At 29.1% G+C, this 22359-nt stretch overlaps 1 protein-coding gene across 1 annotated transcript in view; it reads right to left on the bottom strand.

Annotated features, from left to right (window-relative positions):
* LOC113384420 (patched domain-containing protein 3) overlaps positions 1-22359 on the bottom strand; it is a 112156-nt gene that overhangs the window by 38222 nt on the left and 51575 nt on the right. The window contains exons 3-6 of the mRNA XM_026622133.1: positions 16362-16615; positions 3842-4023; positions 1634-1841; positions 1096-1231 (exon numbers count right to left, since the gene is read on the bottom strand). Of these exons, the coding sequence (XP_026477918.1) occupies positions 1096-1231; positions 1634-1841; positions 3842-4023; positions 16362-16615 (780 nt within the window). The remainder of the gene's footprint in view (positions 1-1095; positions 1232-1633; positions 1842-3841; positions 4024-16361; positions 16616-22359) is intronic.

Genomic DNA, 22359 nt, shown 5'->3' with positions numbered 1-22359 from the left:
AAAAACGGTATCTATTTCTGCACTTTTTCCTCCGTATCTCCGTAACGACTGGACCTGCCTTTGTCAAAAACTAATCAGCACATCTCCCTATCAATAGGAATCGCTTCCTTTTTAATTTTTTTAAAATGGTTAATCCATATGCCCAAAATCGTCGACGAAAAATTGCCTCCACACATACACACACAAATACATTTTTTCTGAGGTATGCCAAAATGTTCAGAAACCTCTGAAACGTGAAGATATGCAAAAATTCTCATTTTTGATTTTCGGCCCATTACTATAACTTACGCTACGGGAAATTGTATATTAAAAAAAATGTAAAACAATTTTTCTAAAACAAAACCAGAATGTTAGATACCCTATCTCGTAAAAGTTTATCTGCGTTAAAAAAAAAATAGGGCGCTTTATATATAAAGATATCTTACAATAAAGTTAATTATTATTATTATATTATTTAAAATGCCATCATTATTATTATTGCTAGTAGAAACTAGGCACACATAAATAACAAATGTAAAAGTACTGCAACTGTATTAAAACGATGCAGTCAAATTTTATTGTAAACCAAACTCGTTGAATTTGTTTAATCTAAAATTAATTAAAATTTTATGATAATTTTAATTCTGATTGAGAGAAAAGTTACAGTTAAGAAAATTAATGCAATACTGATAACAATCTATTAAAACTTGGTTATCCCAATTTCTTTGTCCGTTATATAAGTACTCCGGAATAAAACTACTTTAAGAGCCGAAACATGAAAATTTAAGTACAAAACTGAAAAATGGATATCTGTGAGTAAATCAAAAAGTGAAGATTTTGTTAACTTGATCTATATTTAATATATAACATTTATGGAATAATATATAATCAATCTATCATTCTTATGAAATTATATTTTAATAGAACGAAAATTAAGATACTATGAGAAATTTATTTAGTATTTAAGTAAATTTAAGCAAAAAAATGCTCGACAAGTAAAGTAGATTTACGATCGAAAGTTCACTTTCTTGATATATTATTGTAAATAATAGGCTACAATGAATTGTAGACAACATGTAGTATATCGTTTATTGCGAATGAAATAAAAGCACTCACCTATCATGAGGAAAGGCGCGGCCAAGTTGATTCCGATAAATTCAATGTCCAGGTACATGGACATTCCGAACGCGGCCAAAGTTGCCATTACGGCCGATACATTTCCCAACAAACCGAGCCAAGGCTTAGAACGGACCTGAAATATAATAAATGAGATAATTAGATTGTTTAATAATGAATAACATACCAACAAATAAAGAAACAACAGCCTGTTTTCATGCCAATTGTTTGGCAGAGAGGAAATTTTTAGGAATGCTTCTAACCCGCTTGAGGAAAGAACTTCCAAATAGCCTTCAACATCTATTACTAAAAAATTTATTATTTTCTACACAGTTTTGCTATGGATAATATATTTATGCATGAATTGTACATATGATAAGTTATATTTTTTAACATAGTAAGTATTAATTCTCATACGATAAATAAGAAAAACTTAAAGTGTCTCCGATTTTAGGAAGCTCAACCTTCTCAGTGATAAGGACAAATTCTCTAAAATATTTTAATTCTCTAAAAAGTGGTCATAAGATAATTTACTAACCTGATCCCCCATCATGCAAGTGATCGTTGAAAATAGAGCCATAATAGCAAAAGTAGATCCAAAATAAGGAACGACTGTGCGAGTATTTTTCTCAAGTTCATGATCAAGGGTACGTGATGCAAATCGAGCTACTGATATATGTTTAAAGTATCCATTTTCTTCAGCCTGTCCGACAGCATCCAGAAAAGCTTCTTCCCAGGCTGCACCCCTGGAAATAAAAAAGACAAAATGTTAGTAGATAAGATAATATTATTTGTAAAGTGAACTATTAGTATTAAAGTAAAAGCAAAATATTACAAGTAAAAATATATATTTGCTGGAATTGCTGAATCTATTTAACATAGTAATCGCCATGTCAGTCATATGTGTCTGACGCCGAGAAGATCTACACGAGTCATGACAGACATATGCGATTTGGTAAGAGGACAAAAAAAATTAAAATATAAGAAAAAAAAGTGCCAAAAAATGGCAAAAATTGTGCTTTTCTAAGAATGCTGTCAATTTTTTTTTCTTTGACACATTAGGTTTTCTTGATACATTTTTAACTAAATTATCTATTAAACTTATAATAACCCATGTGAAAATTCTTCTAATACTATTGTGACAATTAATATGTTAAATAATATATGTACCCTATTAGATTAATCACAATAATCAAAAATCTATTAAATATGCATAGGTTAACCGTTGTTTTTTTATTTATTTGTATATTATTTTCATATCTCAGTCAGGCAGGGGTGTCTGGTATGAGAGATTATGAAAACAAATTTCATATTTCATATTTAAATATCATTTGTCAACTTCATTATACAAAAATATGATATTTATTAATATTCAATCTTCAATTTCTCTATAATATTTATTTATTTTCCTTTTGAAATTATTGACGTCATTGGTATTCTTAATATCAATTGGCAGTTCATCATATTTTATCATTATTGTTATCCTAACCAATCTGTAACTTTTTTTTTAAATTACGAGTGTCTACAGTTACGAGTATTAAAAATACTTGGTTTGCAAAGTTATTATCTAAATACCTCACTTAGTTCATTTTTTCATGATTATTATACTATTTAAGATATCTTTACTACTTCACATGTACACAATATAATTTTCATATCTTGAAAAAAAAAATATAAAAAAATATTACGTACTTAAATAAATGCAAAAACACAAGAAGAATGCAAGAATGTATGCATATTTAAGTCAACTATGCAACTTCCGCAAAATTTAAAAAAAATCTTATCAGTTCTTTTTTTTTTTAAATTATTTACCATATTTAGATTTATATACCACTTTGCATTAGCACAATATAATTTTCATATCTTCGAAAAATATAATAGAAAATTACATCTTAAATGTATGCAAAAACACTTGTATTAAGCAAGAATGTTACATATTTAAGTCAAGTATGCAATTGTTGCAAATTAAAAAAAATCTTATCAGCTTAATGCTTACAAGCTTTAATTTATATGACTACACTTTATACATATTCATAATACTTAGTTGCTGACTTAGAATTTTTTAATTTTTAGTGATGTATATTATTTATAAAAAAAACCTGAAAAGATCAACTTGAATGCTTTCTTACTTCCTATTTTTTAAATAAATTAAAAATCATATCGTACTTATTTTTTTCAGATGTAAGAAATTTTCATATTAAATAGATCAGATCAAATAATTAGAAATCTTTTAAAAAATATTATAAAAAGTAATAATATTATAATAGTATTAAATCAGCAACAAAATGACAACTACATTTGGTGAATATTGATCATACTAATTTTAGGCTTTAGACCTTGTTAGAAAAAAATTCAACGACCACACTCAATGCATATATTCATCATTCTATTTTGAAGATTTCTACTAATTTTATGTTGGATTTTTATTGGATGTTTATGTGGATGAAATAGTGGAAATGAAATAAAAATGTTCATAGTGGAATTCATTCTGTAGAAACCCTATATATAAAGGACGTAATGTTATTAAAAAAAAATCATATAAATTAGCCAGCTTATTATTTTATCTATAAACGGTATGAAAGTTATCAAATCAACTACATCAGATCACATAATTATAAGTCTAAAAATATTATAAAAAAGCGCACATTAAAACAATTACCATTTTGTTAATTATCTGGAATTTAAATTTAGCAAGATAATAAAACAAAATTATTTTTATTGTGATATAAATAAATTTTTCTCTTACTTTGCATCCTGCCTCCTGGTGTCTGCAGCCACAAAATAAACCAATTGTAAAGAAGGAACTCTTCGGATGAGGCCTTCGTCATCAACTTCCGTCCCACCAAAGAACACCGGAAAAGCATGGGCATCCCAGGTCACTGGGTTGAACATTACTGGGAAAGTCAGATTTAGTGCTCCGGATTCCACCTGGAAAAGGAGAAAAAAATACATTAAATATATTTATCATCATATATTCCTTAGTGTTGGATACTAAATTCTTTAGGATACAGCACTGGCAAAGATGTCATTGAATTTGCTTATCAGAATTCTACCAAGGATTCTATCAAAGAATGATGGTGCTTAAATTGAGTAAAATAGGACTAGCTTCTTGATGTATAATACTTTTTTTTTAATTTGTGTATAATAATGAGAATATTTTTATGTAACTTTATTATTGGAGTATAATACTGTAACACTTAATATGATCATTTGCAATAAACAATAAATCGTTTAAAAAATAAACCATGCTAGTTATTTCGAAATTCGATGATAGAGCGTAATAGAATAAATAAGTAGGTAATTATTATTATTAATATTTGAATAAATTATAGGCTCTTTAATTTAAAAACGAACAAATGTTATTGATAAAAGCTCTAGTTTAAAGATTATACTTTGCCATTATACCAAAAAAAATAAAAATTAGTGAATCTCATACAGTAAGTTTAAATAGCTTTTGAAAAGTGATTTTTCTCCAACTTCAGTAGTCAGGATCAAATTCAATTAATAACCATAAGTTCGTTGACAATTTATCGAATAACATTAAAATTCTATATATGCGCATTTAATATAATAAATTCCAAGATTTTATTACCTAAATGACTCTACTCAATATAAACTGAAGCATTTAAACTGAATAATGACATGTGACAATTTTCTTCATTAAACTCTGAGTCACGTAGCAGTGGATTTGCTTATCAGAATTCTGATTCAGATTTGCAAACATGATTTAAAATTTGTAATAAATAATTCAATTGTTTAAAAAAATATACACGCGATATTATATAAATATTGAAACTTTTGTTGATGTACAATATTAGTGGGATAATGATTCCAAATACGTAATATAAATTATGTTTAGATCTAGTTCAATAGAGTGGTAGATAAATATATAATAACTGAGCTTTTTAATGGGACTGGAATTGTGTAAAATAATGAAGTTGCTAAAATGTGTAGTGAAACACGTCATTGAAATTTGCATAATTTCTTGGAATTGAACAATGAGATATCCTTCTTGTAAAAAACATACACTTGCCTAACATTAATGAAAATATATGGATTTAAGATTTTTAAAACTGTTGACATCAGGACCAAAATTTTTCAATCATTCATCAATAATTAGAACTTCTATAATAATTTTTGTAAGACCAAATGTGCAGCCAATTTTAAAGCATCTTCACAAATGAATTAGAGGTTGTTTTAGAATAATTAATTTAGATCGAACGAAATATTTGTTCGTGTTATTATTATTAAACAATCTACTTCTTATTTACTAGAAACTTGTTATCGCACATTTGTAATTTGGCATCTAAGAAATTTGACTGCTATTTTATTATTGAACGATAACAATAAAATAATGCTGAATAATTATAATCAATATTGAAAAACAACATAAACTTGATTGGATGTTATATTTTAAATACAAACTCCAAATACCATATAAATGGCAGTGTTAGTTGATGTAGGTAACAAAATTAATTTTAAATTAATAACAAATTATGAAATTCTAGATGATTTGATGAAACATGATAATTACATGCATAACTGGACTATAAAAAAATAAAAATGTTCAATTGCCAAAAAAAATATTAAAAAGTTCTGTATGAAATCATATGCACGAAGAGAATGTTAAATTATTTTACAATTCCACCATCAACTTCAAAGTCAATCAAATTCTATATAATAAAACAATATTGTTTTTTTAGAAATCTGAAATTTTACGACAGTTCATCGAATGAAATAAAAATCATTAATTGGTTCCATCTTAATTAAATTATGATGGACCTGACCTCCTGACCTAAACTGAAGTTCATAGTATCAAAATTTAGTCACGATTTTTGGTAAGTGTGAAACTAGTAACACATTTCAAATATAAAATAATTTATACAACTGAGATGAAATTTACTGATAAAGATTGTACTACGTGTTTGGATCTAAAAAAATATTGATAACTGACACATTTCTAAAAAAGTTAATCATAGAACTGAAAATTGGATATTCACAGACCAAAATTGCAAATTATTAAGAACCATGACATAGAGTTTATAATAAATATATTTGTAAACTTTAATAGAAGTAAATTGGTAGAAGAAACTACTAACAATTATTCCAAACATTCTGAATATATTATTAATTTACTCAAATTCAAATAAAAAATTTAGTTGAAAAATTTGGTGAAAATTATTTTGAAGAGCTTAATAAATTTGTATTACTAATTAATATTTTATTATTATTATACATGACAAAATTTTTAGATCTAAATATTCTCTCCAATTTCTCTAGATGTGTCAGCAATTTAATTAGCATATAAAAATCATCAATCGAACAAATACCATAGTTGCTAGAAATAACAATAATGATCATTACAAGTGATGGGAAAATTTTGGAAATTAACAACATGTTTGCATTTGTAGTTTGATTATATCGTGACAAGACAGTGCGATAAAATCTGAGCATTTAACATTGCTTTGTAGAAAGCGTTTTATTAGCAAACAAACAATTTTTATTACATCTAGATAAAAGATGAGAAAACAGGTTGTTGTTTTATAGTTTGATTATAGTTGAATCATCAAATCAATTGTACATATAAAGGACTTTTGGGTAATAATTTGAGAGGGATAAAGGAAAAATCTGGTGAAGAAAAATTTAATCAAGTAGTTCCAACTCGTTTAGTTTAGTATAATTTTATGATTAAACTAGTCGGGTGTACGGCATCGTGCATTAAGGCAAATTGCTGGAACTTCCCGTACCGTAACGAAATGTTCGAGGAATTCTGAATGTTTTAAAATAGATTATTATTAATATTGTAACATTGTCTAATATTTATAAGAATTATATAAACTGAATTGCAAAGTTGAAATTATTTGTTTAAAGTATATTAGAACTATATTCAGAATTGAAAATAAAATCTGAATTATTTTCGATATACAAAAAAAAAAATGAAAAAAAAAAATTGAACCAAAAAATTTTTCGAAAGTATCTTCGAAATGGCTGGGCTTGCCTTTGCCAAAAACTAATAAACACTTCTTCCAATTATTACTAATTGAATGTTTTTCACATCATTCAAATCGGACACTCCGTTCTCTCAAAAACTCGATTTCTATTTTCTGCACTCTTTGCTCCGTATCTCCGTAACGGCTGGACCTGCCTTTGCCAAAAACTAATCAGCTCTTTTCCCTATTAATAGGAATCGAATGTTTTTTGAACCATTCAAATCGGTTGATCCGTGCGCCCGAAAACGTGACTGGAAATTTGTATCCATACAAACATATACACACACATACACACAACACACATACACACACACATACACACACACACACATCCATTATTTCTGAGGTATGCCAAAATGTTCAGAAACCTTCAAAACGTCGAGAAATGTAAAAATTTTCAATTTCGATTTTCGGCCCATTACAATAACTTACCCTACGGGAAGTTAACTAGTGGGGCGCATGGCATCGTGCCTTAAGGCAAATTGCTGGAACTTCCCATACCAAAAATTATTTTTTTTAAAAAGATTAACATTTTGCAAAAAATTTTACTTTGAAAAAATTGGATTTTTAAAAAACTATAAATTTTTGAAGAAAAAAATTAGTTTTTTGGAAAAAAGGCTTTTTGAAAAAAAAAGTTTTTTTTATTCTAAAACATTTCGGAAGTTCTGAACTTTTTTCGAAGCAATCGTACTGCTTTAACTGCATAGAGAAGAAATATAGAAGCGCGTACGCGCTGCGTCGCCGTCTTAATGGATAAATATTGGTACGGAATCCATAGGAATGTAATCAAAATTTATACTTATTGTTAAAATCTCTATAAAATATCTGATAATTTTATGTGCATATTTCTAATGCACAAACTAATCAGCACGTCTCCTTATCAACAGCAATCGAATGTTTTTTGAATAATTGAAATCGGTTGAACCGTGTTCCCGAAATTGTCGACGAAAATTTGTATCCGCACACACACACATACATCCACTTTTTCTAATGTAAGCCAAAATGTTCAGAAACCTCTTCAACGTAAAGATGTATAAAAAATTTCATTGTCCATTTTTTTGCGATTACTATAACTTATCCTACGGGAAGGTAATAAAAATAGTAAAATCCATATATCATTTTACAATAAGTTACATCAATGTAAAATTTATCATGTGCTTCATAACTTTGCGAAAGAATGCCAGTTAAACATGACATGAACAGTGAGTCAAAAGTTCAAGAATCATGACCAATCTTCCTGAAAATGCGGAAGATCAGAGAGATGAAGGCAATTTTCTCCTACAATAAAAGTCAGCTGGCTTAAAACATGCAAAGCAAGCAACAATAATATAAAATTTTCGTATTAAGTAGTTGCTTATATAAGTAGGAATTTAAAAAAATGTTGTACCTTAATGCAATTCATTCAGATTGCAAATTGGAGTATTTTAGGAGAGTTCCAAAAATAATTGTGCAAGGAAATTTAAAACTCAACTTCAAAAATAGGCTTTCATTTCTCTTGTGCCATGAATTGTTACTAGTGTTCAAAAGGCATACATTGCAGTTGCAATCAATTCAAAGATAGCGGTTAAAATCTTTTACAAGTAATTCTATTTTATCACGAAAAAGCAACAACGGCGTAAGCAATGTCTTAGGAGAATTTCCGCATACATTAAGATGGAATCTACGCTAATTGATGGTAATGCCAGTGCAAGAGTTGCAACATTAGATCACATGCCTCTGGGTTTGGAAAACAGAACCGAACTTTAATTTGGAAGAAAAATATCAACTAGACCTCTAATACCAAGAAATCTAGTACATTGTACCAATGATTTGAATTTATTAATTTGCACACCATTACTAACGACTGCCATCAAACCATGTTCAAGTTACCTGCATTTTCCATACATTTCTAAAACGAATCCAAAATAACGAGTCTGACTATTACCATTAGAAGCGTCTATAATTTCATAAGATAAATATGAATTATGCATTTTGTAAACTGACAATTTTACGCATAATAGTACTGATATGCCAACACGTTTCCGATAATACTTTCCCACAACCCGGAATCGGTAGCAGACAGAATTGTTATCCTGAGGTCTCAGGTAATTTCATATAATCGAATTTGAACGCTGATCGAATAAAAGTGATAGTTTGAAAGTCCATCATCAAATTATAAATTATATAGCGAGTTGCTACCAGAAGTACTGCATAATGCTATTGTTGAGGTTTCATAGGTTAATTTCTTCTTTATTTATTACGCGTTTATTAATTTATATTAATCAGCTATATAATTAGTATACACACACAAATGGGTGATACTGCCCGTGAGTTAAGGTAAACTCTAATTAGAATCAGGAAAGAATAGTGTGAGAGATTTTCCATTGCCATTTCACACCGCAGTGCACGAAATCCGCTTATTTTCAGAAACGCATTTTTGCTCTATATTTAACTCCACGTATGGTGAGTTATAGTAATCGAAAATGAAATTTTTTATATATCTTTACTTTTCAAACGTTTCTGTACATTTTGGCATACCTTAGAAAAAATTGATGTATGTGTGTGTGTGTGAATGTGCACGTGCGGATACAAATTTTCGTCGACGATTTTGGGAACACCAATCAACCGATTTGAATAATTTAAAAAATATTCGATTTGTATTGATAAGGAAACGTGCTGATTAGTTTTTGGCAAAGGCAGGTCTAGCCGTTCCGAAGTTACGGGGCAAAAAGTGCCAAAAATATAGAGGAATATATAGAGGAAAATGTAAGAAAAAATGATATATTGGCGGTCTAAAATGATCAGTAGACAAATTTACATCAAATTATCAGATATTTTATAGATATTTTAATAATAAGAACAAATTTTGTTACAATTTTTTTGGGTCCCGTACCAAGATTTTTAATTTTCAAAGTTCACTTATACGATTCAAACAAATTTCAAAATGTTCAGAAATGTTTTTTTCAAAATTTTCAAAAACGCACAAAGTTTTACTTTAATTTTTACATCAATTATAAATTTTAAATTTACTATCAAGTTGTGCATATTTCATATGCGTTATTCTACACATAAGATATATATCCCCAATTGGATTCATTCAGCATTCCGTTTTAATGTAAACATTTTCAAGTGTTTTGAGTGATAAGATCGTCACTATATATTATATGAACGAATAAATATATAATAATTATAATTATCTCTTTGAAAACATTTATATATGCGTTATTCTACACATAAGATATATATCCCCAATTGGATTCATTCAGCATTCCGTTTTAATGTAAACATTTTCAAGTGTTTTGAGTGATAAGATCGTCACTATATATTATATGAACGAATAAATATATAATAATTATAATTATCTCTTTGAAAACATTTAAAACAATTATTATTAATCAATGATCAAAATTTATTGATTATTAATTTATTTGCTCGAATATTTAATTGTGGTACGGCAAGTTCCAGCAATTTGCCTTAAGCACGATGCCATGCACCACTAGTTGATCTATATTTTACGAAACGGACATCTCTGCTGTCCGAATCAGATTGCCAGTTTACGACACACAAACACACATACAAAATAACACATTACTATAACAGCAAAAATAACACATTTATACGATGATGAATTAGCTGGAAGTTTTACTGAACATAGCCAGTAAAGTCATAGTTGTTTTGTTGATGTGTGTTATTCATTCAAATTAAACGAATTTTTTCATCCGAAATATTTTCATCACAAATATAGGTAAGAAAAAGTGATGAAAAATAGCGCCGAAAGAGGTGCGCCCGTAGGTAAGGGGTTAATCCGACGGGACTTGGTTTGGAGGTCCCGGGTTCGATACCCACTTTGTCTGTTGTCAGGCGACAGTGACAACGATTTTTACTTGGAAATATAGATAACAATATGTTCCCAAGTTAAAAAATAGCCATTCATCCGGCATTGCTGCACAAATAAAAAATTCTAATAATAAAATCATTAAATATGGATGAATTAACCATTACCATATAAAAATATGAAGTAAAGGAAAGTTTCAGCTCAACGGCTTATAGGATGGTAAGGCTCTGATGGCTGCTAAGATATGAGAATAAAAAAATATATTATTTCCGAAAGCATATATAGAAACTGGCAACATAAACTGTTGAGTCAACGATAAGTACATTTATTGTTACAATAAAATAAATAAATAATTTAATTTATTGTTCCAATGTAAATGATGCGTTCCGTTTGACCAGACGTCCGTCGTTCTTAAAACCTCGTTGCGTTGAATCGCGTGAAAGTCAGTCTCTCACGTGATATATCTGATAGGAGGAATCTGAAATATTACTACCGAAACCGGAAATTCTATGTGACCCGTATAAAAGACTCAAGATTTATAAAAGACGGCATCGTCGGCATCGATTTGCTTTTTTGTTTTTATGTCTCAAATATCAAACGCAAATGACTTTCATCGCGAGAACGAAATGAATCAGGCTGTCTGAATCGCTCCTGGTAATGCGTTATGCATGGATTAATTTGTTTCAGCCGAAGAGCTGATAGACAGACAGATAGACAGATTCTTAATTATTCTTATTTAAAACGTATATATATTAAATTATAATACCTCTTTACTAATAAGCAAATTTAATAATCTTAATGTGTGTTTAATATGAATGCAACATCAGCATAGTTGGAACAACTATTTATCTAATTTATCTTGTTTACACCTTTACCAAGATAAAGACTTAGATAGTTCTTTTCACCCCACCCACATGTATGCTTTTATAGTGGTTACATAATAAAACTGTTGAATCTAACCTAAACATAACAATACAGCTTATAAAAGAATCAAATAACTTAAAAATTATATTAAGGTCTCATAAACTGAACAAAAGTGCTCACAACCAAAAAATGATTCGAGATATTGGTGGTGCTCCTTTTTACTCGCGGTCCTTCAAGCCCTTTTACCCCGCTCTACACTATTGATTTAAGCATATCTATTGAGAGTATTCAATTAAATTATATCGTCAAACGGAGAGATATACGAGGTCTGTTCAAAAAGTACCCGGAATTTTCGTTTTTTCAAAAAAATATTTATTTATTCGTCTACATTAATGTGGTCCCCTTCAAAGTAGTCCCCCCCAGATATAATACACTTATGCCAGCGTTTTTTCCAATTTTCGAAGCACCCTTGATATTCACTTTTTGATATGTCCTTGAGCACTCTCAGCGATTTTCTTCAATCGAGGAAAACCGCCGTCCTTTCATGGGTCTCTTCAACTTTGGGAATAGGAAAAAGTCACACGGAGCCATATCTGGTGAATTTTTGCACTTTGCAACACTTCATTTCATTTTTTACGCAAAATTTAATACAAATTCTTTGACTTTTCAATTCTTCCATTGTAAAAATCGCCGAGCTCAGAAAAACACGTCGAACCTTAGCGACTACCACAGACAAAGTAAACAGTGAATATAGCTGAAAATTTCATCATACTTTAGGGGCATGTATACCAACACAATAAAAAAAAAATTTTGACAATCAGACACTCCAGACCCGCGAAATTTAATTATTAGTAATTCCGGGTACTTTTTGAACACACCTCGTATATGGATAATTTATAATGCAAATCATATTGTTTGTCGGTATCACATTTCCTTATTATGATGTCTCTATTATCGCCTCAAAGCCATAACTCTATTTTAATAAGTGACAGGGCATTCGAGCGCAGAATATGTGCATTTTATGTTATAATTGTTGTTTTGCAATTGTTAAGTCCATAAAACAAGGAAATGTATATAGTAACAAAATATTTGAACTATCTACTGCACTACTTTGATCCTTTCACTAAATTATAATCGCAGAATTAACGAAGCGTGCCAAACATAATGATAGGTATGAAAAGCTTAGTTTTGATTTTATTTGCATTTGAAATTATTGCATAATGTTGTACGTCCAGTTGTTGATAAAATATTATTAATTGATGTTGTTGCCACTAATTCCTATAAAAAAATAAGATTAAATATGTGTCTACTACATTAGCCAACATAAATATCATGGTCTTCTAAAACATTGTTTCAAGAGAAAGAGATATTTAAGAAAGTATGTATTTAAATTTCTATTTTTTATGCTATTTGTCATAGGTCAGTTTTGTGTGTACCTAACATTTAAACCACTCATCATTTTAACTACTCATTATCTGTAATTTTATAACCGTTTGCATGTTAGTAATTAATTTGTATGCTTTTGATGAATGATCTAAGAAGAAGGAAGTGGATCTTTAAACGATTTGACCCTAATGTCAAGAGTTGATTAGAATCATGATCTTCTATTGTAAATTGTTTTAAAGTCTAGTCTTGGGATAGCTTACTAGTTGAAAAGCTTTTATTTGTTTGGGATTCTCATTTTTGATAGCTAGAAGAATTTTGTCATTCATTTCAAAACAGCCCAATAATTGGAGTTCTAATCCAGTCATTATAGTAAGTTCATCTCGAAATTCGAGATATCCAGCAATAAATGTGGAAACCCTATAGTTGTCTCAAAACCTACATATGGTATTGACACCCTGTCATATGTGGGTATCTCGAATTCCGAGATTTTTACCTAATTTAAGCTTAAATGACTGGACTATACGGTTGTCTGAATGAACGCAATAATGAAAACTTGTTCAAACAAACATACTACATTTTTCCGTCTTGAAACTTATCTCACATGATGACTGTCACTACCGTATATGATACAACTATATTTAGAAGATCTATATTTTTAAGGAAAAATGAATATCACTACTGCTTGATATCTGTTTTTTTAAAACACAATTATTTGTAGTACTTATAAATTATATGTGAGAATTCCATAGACCTTATGTATGAGGTTCATAAAATTTTTTCAAAAAACGATGACGTTTATTTGTTTGATTTACGAGTATTAAACATGTCCAAGAATTTACAACATTTATCAAAAGTTATCATCATATTACAAAAGTTATCTTTATATGTTGTAATTGAATATATCAGCTTTATTTCCATATCAAATTTCTGGTTCACATATTTATATTTACTATGCAAAAGTTTATTGCTGTGTATTATTATCGAACTTGTATATTTTCGCAAAACAAATTTGAATTACAAAACATTAAACAATTTTAATCTGGTGTATTTGTTTCAAATATTACTAACACAAATTCTGAGAAAATATCAACATTCGCATTTTAATTATTGGTATTGTTTATTTTCCTTCTTAATCATTACTTATAATGTTTATGATTAAATTGAGTCATGCAGGCTCCATTCAATTAGTTTAATTAAACATTTGTTATTTGTTTATATTTGAAATTAGTCATGTATAAGTTGATTACTTAAGTCTGTAATAATTTATACATTCATAATTCTAGTTCTTTTTTTACTTGTTTACTTGAAGTAATATAGCACATTGCATTAGTCAAAAAAGCTAAGTTTTGCTATAACAATATTAACCAAATAATAAAATTTACAAGAATTAATTTATATGTGTTTGAGCGAGTTTTAACAGTCCGCGGGTAAAGTGGTCTACCACCGATATCTCAAAAGCAAGTAAAGTTTTACCCTATAAAGTTTTACCCTAACAAAGAAATGCCTTGGCTGATCGTGGTGCAAAACTGACAAACGGCAATCCCTATCGCGTTACATCGAATGACTTACAAATTTTGAAATTGACAAAAGGTGAAAAATCTGCTTTTCCCAAATTTGGTCTCATTCAATTCAGAATGACCTAAAACGTCGAGAAATCATAAAATTAGCAATTCGGATTTTATGGCAAAAACAAACATCTCCTTCAAGAAGTTAATTAGCTAAAGTACTCATTGTTAAAATACATATATAATTATAAAACGCGTAGTCAACTAGTAAACTAGAAAATAAGACAAATAGTATTTAAAATTTAATTACATGGCAACAAAACAATATTAAATTGTCTTTTACGGTTTACACTTAATAACTTAATCTAACCTGTCGAAGTTTTTGCCTCAATCATTAAATGACGTTAAGATGAATTATGTTCTAATTATATAAGATTACATAGGAAATACCAAAATCAAAAAACTTGGTATCAACACTTTCTACTGGTGTGGATTTGAACGGCAATATTTCAAACGAACGATGGATCAAAGGTCTTGATATAGAAAGCAATCTGGTATCAGATAATTTAATAATAAATGCCTTTATAAATAAATGATAGTTCACAGAAACGAAATTACATGAGTAACTAGTATGGGTGCTCTTAGAGTTAAATCCTAAAAATTGCTGCTTGTTTTCTAGCTGCAATTAGAAATTTGATATTCTATAAGCTGGTGTATGATGGTTCATCTTTTACTAAGAGCTAATAGAAGACAATCCTATTCTTTTTTACCTATAATTTTTATTATATGGCAATCCAATCAAATATATTTCCAAATTGTAGTGATATTTGAATTTTAACAATTGGAACTTAATAAATGCAAGGCCGAGGCTCTACACGTAAGCACCAACTTAAAAACTTTAAAAAATCTAAACAAATTATAAAATATGTGTAGATCAAGGATTCTAAAACAATTATATTTCATTACTAAATCAAATGAAACACTTCTCTCATAGAGTGAACTCTAAATTATTATTTTTTTCTATTCTAATTTTTTTCTCTCTTTCATGTAACAATAACTTGTGAAATTTCATTGTATCCTGATTACTATTTTCGAGAAAAAAATACGTCTTTTGCTTCTGAAATATATTATGCAGGTATTCCAAAAATGGACATAGCTCGAGTGAGCCAGAAATTCGATCCAGAAATTCTTCTTGTAAATTTTCCTACTGTAACAACAAATACATTGTAACTTACAATTTATAAGTGGCTATGTTAATAAAAATAATTACAGGAAATTATAGCAAAATCCGTTATATTTTTTCCCAGCAATGGCATAGTTTTTCATGTTTTACTAATATTCAAAGTATATGCAGCTTCCTCTGCTAATAACATAAATGCAAAAAATAGGATGCAACTATTTCATAGAAGGTAATTTTAAGTAAATAACAAAAGAAAATGTGAATTTATGGAGGCAGGTTAATTTGCAAAAAAGGATAAAAAGATTAATGATGTAAGAATACATTTTTGTTGTTTTGTCGGTTTGTTCAGTAATGGATTTTGGAAACTCTCGGGATAATACTCATACTCAAGAAATAATAATATTGTAGAGTTGCGCATAGATCCAATTTGATTTTCTAATGACATCTTTGCAAATTCATATTGATTTAAAAATATTAAGCACATTGATCTAAATCTAAGTTCTAAAAATAAAATAATTATCACTTACATCTTCGATAATGTGGTCCAAATTCAGGATATCATTCGTAAAACACTGCTGCTGCCACCTGGCGCAGGCATCATGGTAAGTAAAAGTATGAGGTTCCTCATCGTCGTCCATTCCTGCTCCTAAGCCTTTTGCAGGAGGCCACTGAACTGTGGCATTTTGTATGAGATCGTCCAGCAATCGCAATTCGTGCCACACTTCTGCCCGGAGCAGGTTGTCTCCATCTTTTGGAACCACTATTACTCTTCCAAAACGACCTGGGGTTAGAAAAAAAAATAAAATTAGTTTTAATTAGAATGCTTTTGGAAGTAAGTTTTGATCTACGTTTTTAAGTAAATCTATTTCTATGCTCTTCAGTATGTTTAGATCTGCGATTTTTAGTAAAATTAGATCTACCTTGTTGGCAAGTCTAGACCTGCGCTCCCTGGTAAGTCTAGATCTACGCTCCCTGGTAAGTCTAGATCTACGCTTTTCAATAAGTCTAGAATTAAGCTCTTTGATAATTCTAGATCTACCCTCTCTGATAAGTCTAGATTTACCTTATGTATTAAGTCTAGTACTGAATCTTCGGTTTTTAAAGTCCAGATCTACAATATTTATTAAATTTAGAGCAGTGGTCAGGAAACCGGGTTAAATTACCCCAAATAGGGTAGAAATAAAATTTTTATGGTAATACTTTTCACCCTATTATTTAGTATTTTTAATTGATATTCACTGTATTTGCTACGTAGTTGTCCACTGGGGGGGGCATTACTATTTGCCATGGGGGTAATATCAAATTAGACAAAAAAAATTTTAGAGTTATGATTAAAATGATACTGTTTTTGGAATTGGTACTGTTCGCCAAAATTACAGAAAAAATGTCGATCACACTTTTAATTTTTAAGTATATTTTATAATTTTTGAATTACACGATTCCGATTTTTGCAAAAATATCTTCATCATCAAATGAATAACATCGTAAATAGCCTTACTACAGAAATGTATATCTTATATATAAAAATGGAGCTCTCTTTCAAATGTCTAAGTAAAACTAGAAAACGGCTAAACTGATTTGGCCAGTCTTAGACATGAATAATTCGTGCCAATCCAGAGAAAGTCCAAAAGGTGAGATATTATTCTAAAATCGCGTAGAAATTTTACATTTTTAATTTGAAAATTTTTGTAGAAGCGTAATTTGAATAAAACAATAGACGGTGGCTATTACGTGAAATGTCAAACTTTCTTGACCGATGGTGTTCAATTACTTTTAATAGGAAGTTTTACGTGAATATTTACGACAATATAAGTCGAAAGACCAAAAAAACTTGGATTGGATTATACCATGTTTTCTATAGAAAGTATATAAAACTTCCAGTTTGATTGTACTGACAAAATATCGGTAATCTTTGAAAATCCATAATAAAAGTATTTTCTTCCGTTGGTAGTTTTTTAGCATTAGTTAATGTAATTATTTTGTAAAATACCTTTAAATTAAAATAAGGTTTTAAACGTGTTTGCCACCTGGCCGTTCCAAGTTACCCCGCCTATAGGGTAAAGAGGTGTAGATAACGAATTTTTGAAAGACATAAAAAAATACATTTCTACAATAATGAAGTAGCTGGCAATTTTACCGAACGTAGTCAGATAATTGTTTGTTAATTCATCGAATGTTACTTGAAACTTCGTAACTTAAAAATTTCAAGAAAATAAAATTTGAAAAAAATTATTTTTTCCAAAAGCAATTATTTTGTTAAGACAAGCAGAAAGTTCGTTGAATCATTCAAATCGGACACTTAGTTCTCTCAAAAACTGCCATTTTTTGTACATTTAGCTCTATCGGAATATCGGAATGTCGGAGTATTGGAATGTCGAAATATCGAAATATCGGAATATCTGAATATCGAAATATCGAAATATCTGAATATCTGAATATCTGAATATCTGAATATCTGAATATTGAATATTTGAATATCTGAATATTTGAATATCTGAATATCTGAATATCTGAATATCTGAATATCTGAATATCTGAATATCTGAATATCTGAATATCTGAATATCTGAATATCTGAATATCTGAATATCTGAATATCTGAATATCTGAATATCTGAATATCTGAATATCTGAATATCTGAATATCGGAATATCGGAATATCGGAATATCGGAATATCGGAATATCGGAATATCGGAATATCGGAATATCTGAATATCTGAATATCTGAATATCTGAATATCTGAATATCTGAATATCTGAATATCTGAATATCTGAATATCTGAATATCTGAATATCTGAATATCTGAATATCTGAATATCTGAATATCTGAATATCTGAATATCTGAATATCTGAATATCTGAATATCGGAATATCGGAATATCTGAATATCTGAATATCGGAATATCTGAATATCTGAATATCTGAATATCTGAATATCTGAATATCTGAATATCTGAATATCTGAATATCTGAATATCTGAATATCTGAATATCTGAATATCTGAATATCTGAATATCTGAATATCTGAATATCTGAATATCTGAATATCTGAATATCTGAATATCTGAATATCTGAATATCTGAATATCTGAATATCTGAATATCTGAATATCTGAATATCTGAATATCTGAATATCTGAATATCTGAATATGTGAATATCCGAATATCTGAATATCTGAATATCTGAATATCCGAATATCTGAATATCTGAACATCTGAATATCTGAATATCTGAACATCTGAATATCTGAGTATCTGAGTATCTGAATATCTGAATATCTGAATATCTGAATATCTGAATATCTGAATATCTGAATATCTGAATATCTAAAAATCTGAAAATCTGAATATCCAAATGTCGGAATATCTGAATATCTGAATATCTGAAGATCTGAAGATCTGAATATCTGAATATCCGAATCTCGGAATATCGGAATGTCGGAATATCTCTAGAAATTGATTAGAATATACATTTACTTAGCCAAACAACGTTTGCCGGGTCAGCTAGTATTTAATATAAATTATGTAAATAATTAAGCATAGATAAATAAGTATAAAGAAATTAAGTAAATATTATGGATAATTTCAAGTAACATAATGATAATTAACTTATCTATAACGAACTTCAGGAAGCAAGTTTATGACACTGAGCAATAAATTATCACACCAGACGTTTGTAGATTAATATTATTGCACTTTAGATATTTTGTGTAATTTATTATATAAAGGATTTCGTTGAAGTAACTTGGTAAAGCAAATATAATATTTCATCATCATAATAATTTATATGGTATCTTTTCGAATATCCCTTAAGTGAGCGTCCCTTAATCACGTGATCGATTTTTTTAGAGATTTTTGGATCCACCTCCCCCTGGGCGACACGTCGTGATATTTAAAATTAACACCCCCCCTCCCCCACCAAACATCACGTGTATTTTTAGTTACGTACAATTTTTCGAACAAATTTTTCGAATTTACGAAAAAATCGTTAAATTTTTGATTATTTTTTAAATTCAGATAAAAAATACACGTAATATTTTACTAGGCCTCTTTCTCCCCCGTGTGAATTTTCGTGACTTTTTGTCAACGCCCCCCCCCCCCCTTCCCCTAAAAGCCTCACGTGATTAATGGACGCCCCCTAAATATGACGATCATGTAAGAAGTAAGCTATCAATAATATTTGAAGATGTCACATAGAAAATTTGAGTAAATATTTTGGTTGGAGCTATTTGGTTAAATTTATTTTTAGAATTGTTATAAATATTGCTATGATAAACAAAATTTTAAAAGAACTGTTAAACAAAAGTATTATATTTGGAAATATGAGCATTTCGTAGCTATGTTTAAAAAAAAATGTTTATGCTTTTCTATCTAACATTCAAATTTAAAATGAATGTTGTAAATAAATGTTCGAACTCATAACCCCGTCAACATGTATCCGTGAGCTTAACTATCAGACCATATTTCGGTATAGTACTCAATGTATCTATGTTCTTAATTGCAACTATATAGATCAGAATTGGCAATATATAGATTTCATTACCATTGTAACCAAGAGAGCAAATAAAACAAATAAATAACCAAACATGAACTTGATTTTCATTTGATCTTCGTACAATAATTACCGACCTCTATTTCCATTCAAATTCATATTCAACATAAAACAAATATATAATCAACACCATATCGCCAAAGAATCAAAGAAAATCGTTCCATGTATAATTAGATCCCGATGACATGCGCGAATTGTGGACAATAGAAAATTATACGCTGAATTAGCTTCGTGACATCCATATAGTGTTTTACCGATATTTATAATGATAAACTACAATGACGAATGATTATTATTATTCGTGACAATTATTTTTGCGATGTTTTGCAAAAATTTAATCGGGAGTTTTTAGTTATTAAACCGGAAGAATCATAATACGATGAGGTTAATGGGAGGTAAGAGTGAGAGTTGGTACAAAATTGGTTAAATAGGAAATTTTGCTACTAAATAAAACCTGTGTAAAAAAAATTAAATTAGTTGGTATTGGTATTTTGCCTTAATGCAAATTACATGAACTTGCCGATATGTGTAAATAATCGACTTAATCAATATAAAATAAATTATTTTTTATGAATGATTAAAAGTATGCCGTACACATAATTGAAAACGAACGAACACCTCAACTCGGAGTATTTTCTAAAAGCAAATTTCCAAAAATCAATCATTTTTTTAATCGAATCAGTTTTCGTAGGACTTTAATGGTTTAGTATGTTCATTAAAACTAAGTACTCTATCGTTATACCAAGGAAATCGTCTAATTTTAATTTTACTAAACGTCTTTAAAAAACTACTCATTTTCTCAAATTTTTATGAATATTCAAAATAAAACCACGCCAAAAAGGCCGTTATTTTTCAGTAGGTTAGCTGAATAGCTTTCAGCTATAATACTATGATATATATCGCCAAAAAAAGTTTCATGAAAATCGGCTTAATTTTTTTTTAACAGTTAATTACAAGAAAACGGCTCAATAGATTTTCACTTAAAACTAATCAGTATCATTCATAACTAATATGTTTCGAACAGTTTTTGATTTTTGAAAATCGATTCGGTAGTATGTATGAGTTAAAATGTGGACGAAAAGTTTAACACTTTCTTTCAAATCACATAGAAATGACTTGGCCGATCGTCGCACTAAACTGATAAAAATGGGTTTTAAATTTCTGAAATCGGTTCAGGCGTTTTTGAGCAAACGTCGATAAAAGGTCTAATTTTGACAAATGCCAAAAAACGATACTAATTTTTGCAAACTGAAGAATTTTTAAAATTAAACGACTTGTCGTAGGGCCGTAATATTTTAGTATGATGCATAAGACAATGGTATCAACAGTCAAAAAAAATAAAAAAAATCGTCGAAATTTTTTTTAACACTTTATTACAAGAAAACGGCTCGTCCGATCTTTATCAAAAACTAATCAGCACGATTCCTAAACATTATCTTTTGAACAGTTTTTGAATTTTCAAAATCGATTCAGAAATGCGGGCTAAAACTTGGACAAAAAAATTTTCACTTTCAATTTTCTGCAATTCACAAAGAAACGGCTTGGCTGATTGTCGCGCAAAATTGAGAAACAATAGTCCTCAAAAAATTAGCGTATGGGATTTTTTAGTCAATTTTTTTGAAATCGATCACATGAATAATTAATGGCCCTTACGAAAATAATCATCAGCAAACAATAAATTGTTTATAATTTTTAAATTAGTTCAAATAAAATTTCTACCAGCTACTTGACTAACTAAAAGATGAATGATTAGTAATAACGGTTTATGGCAAAAGCACGAGGAGAGTGCTAATAAACATATTGCAAGGTTATATTATAAATAAATTTACCAACATTCTATATTTTATTAACGTAAGATAGTTTAAATTAACTTTAGCTTAATATCATAGAGCTTTTTCAAACAAAAATTCTCAAATCCTCTTTGGAGAGTTCGAATAATGTTAATAATTCGATTTTTTCAGATTTA

The sequence above is a fragment of the Ctenocephalides felis genome, unplaced genomic scaffold (genome assembly GCF_003426905.1).
Source record: "Ctenocephalides felis isolate EL2017-DRISC unplaced genomic scaffold, ASM342690v1 CF-g0.4_SCAFFOLD_03571, whole genome shotgun sequence".
Classification (NCBI taxonomy): Eukaryota; Metazoa; Arthropoda; class Insecta; order Siphonaptera; family Pulicidae; genus Ctenocephalides; species Ctenocephalides felis.
This window is presented reverse-complemented; position numbering and strand designations above follow the sequence as displayed.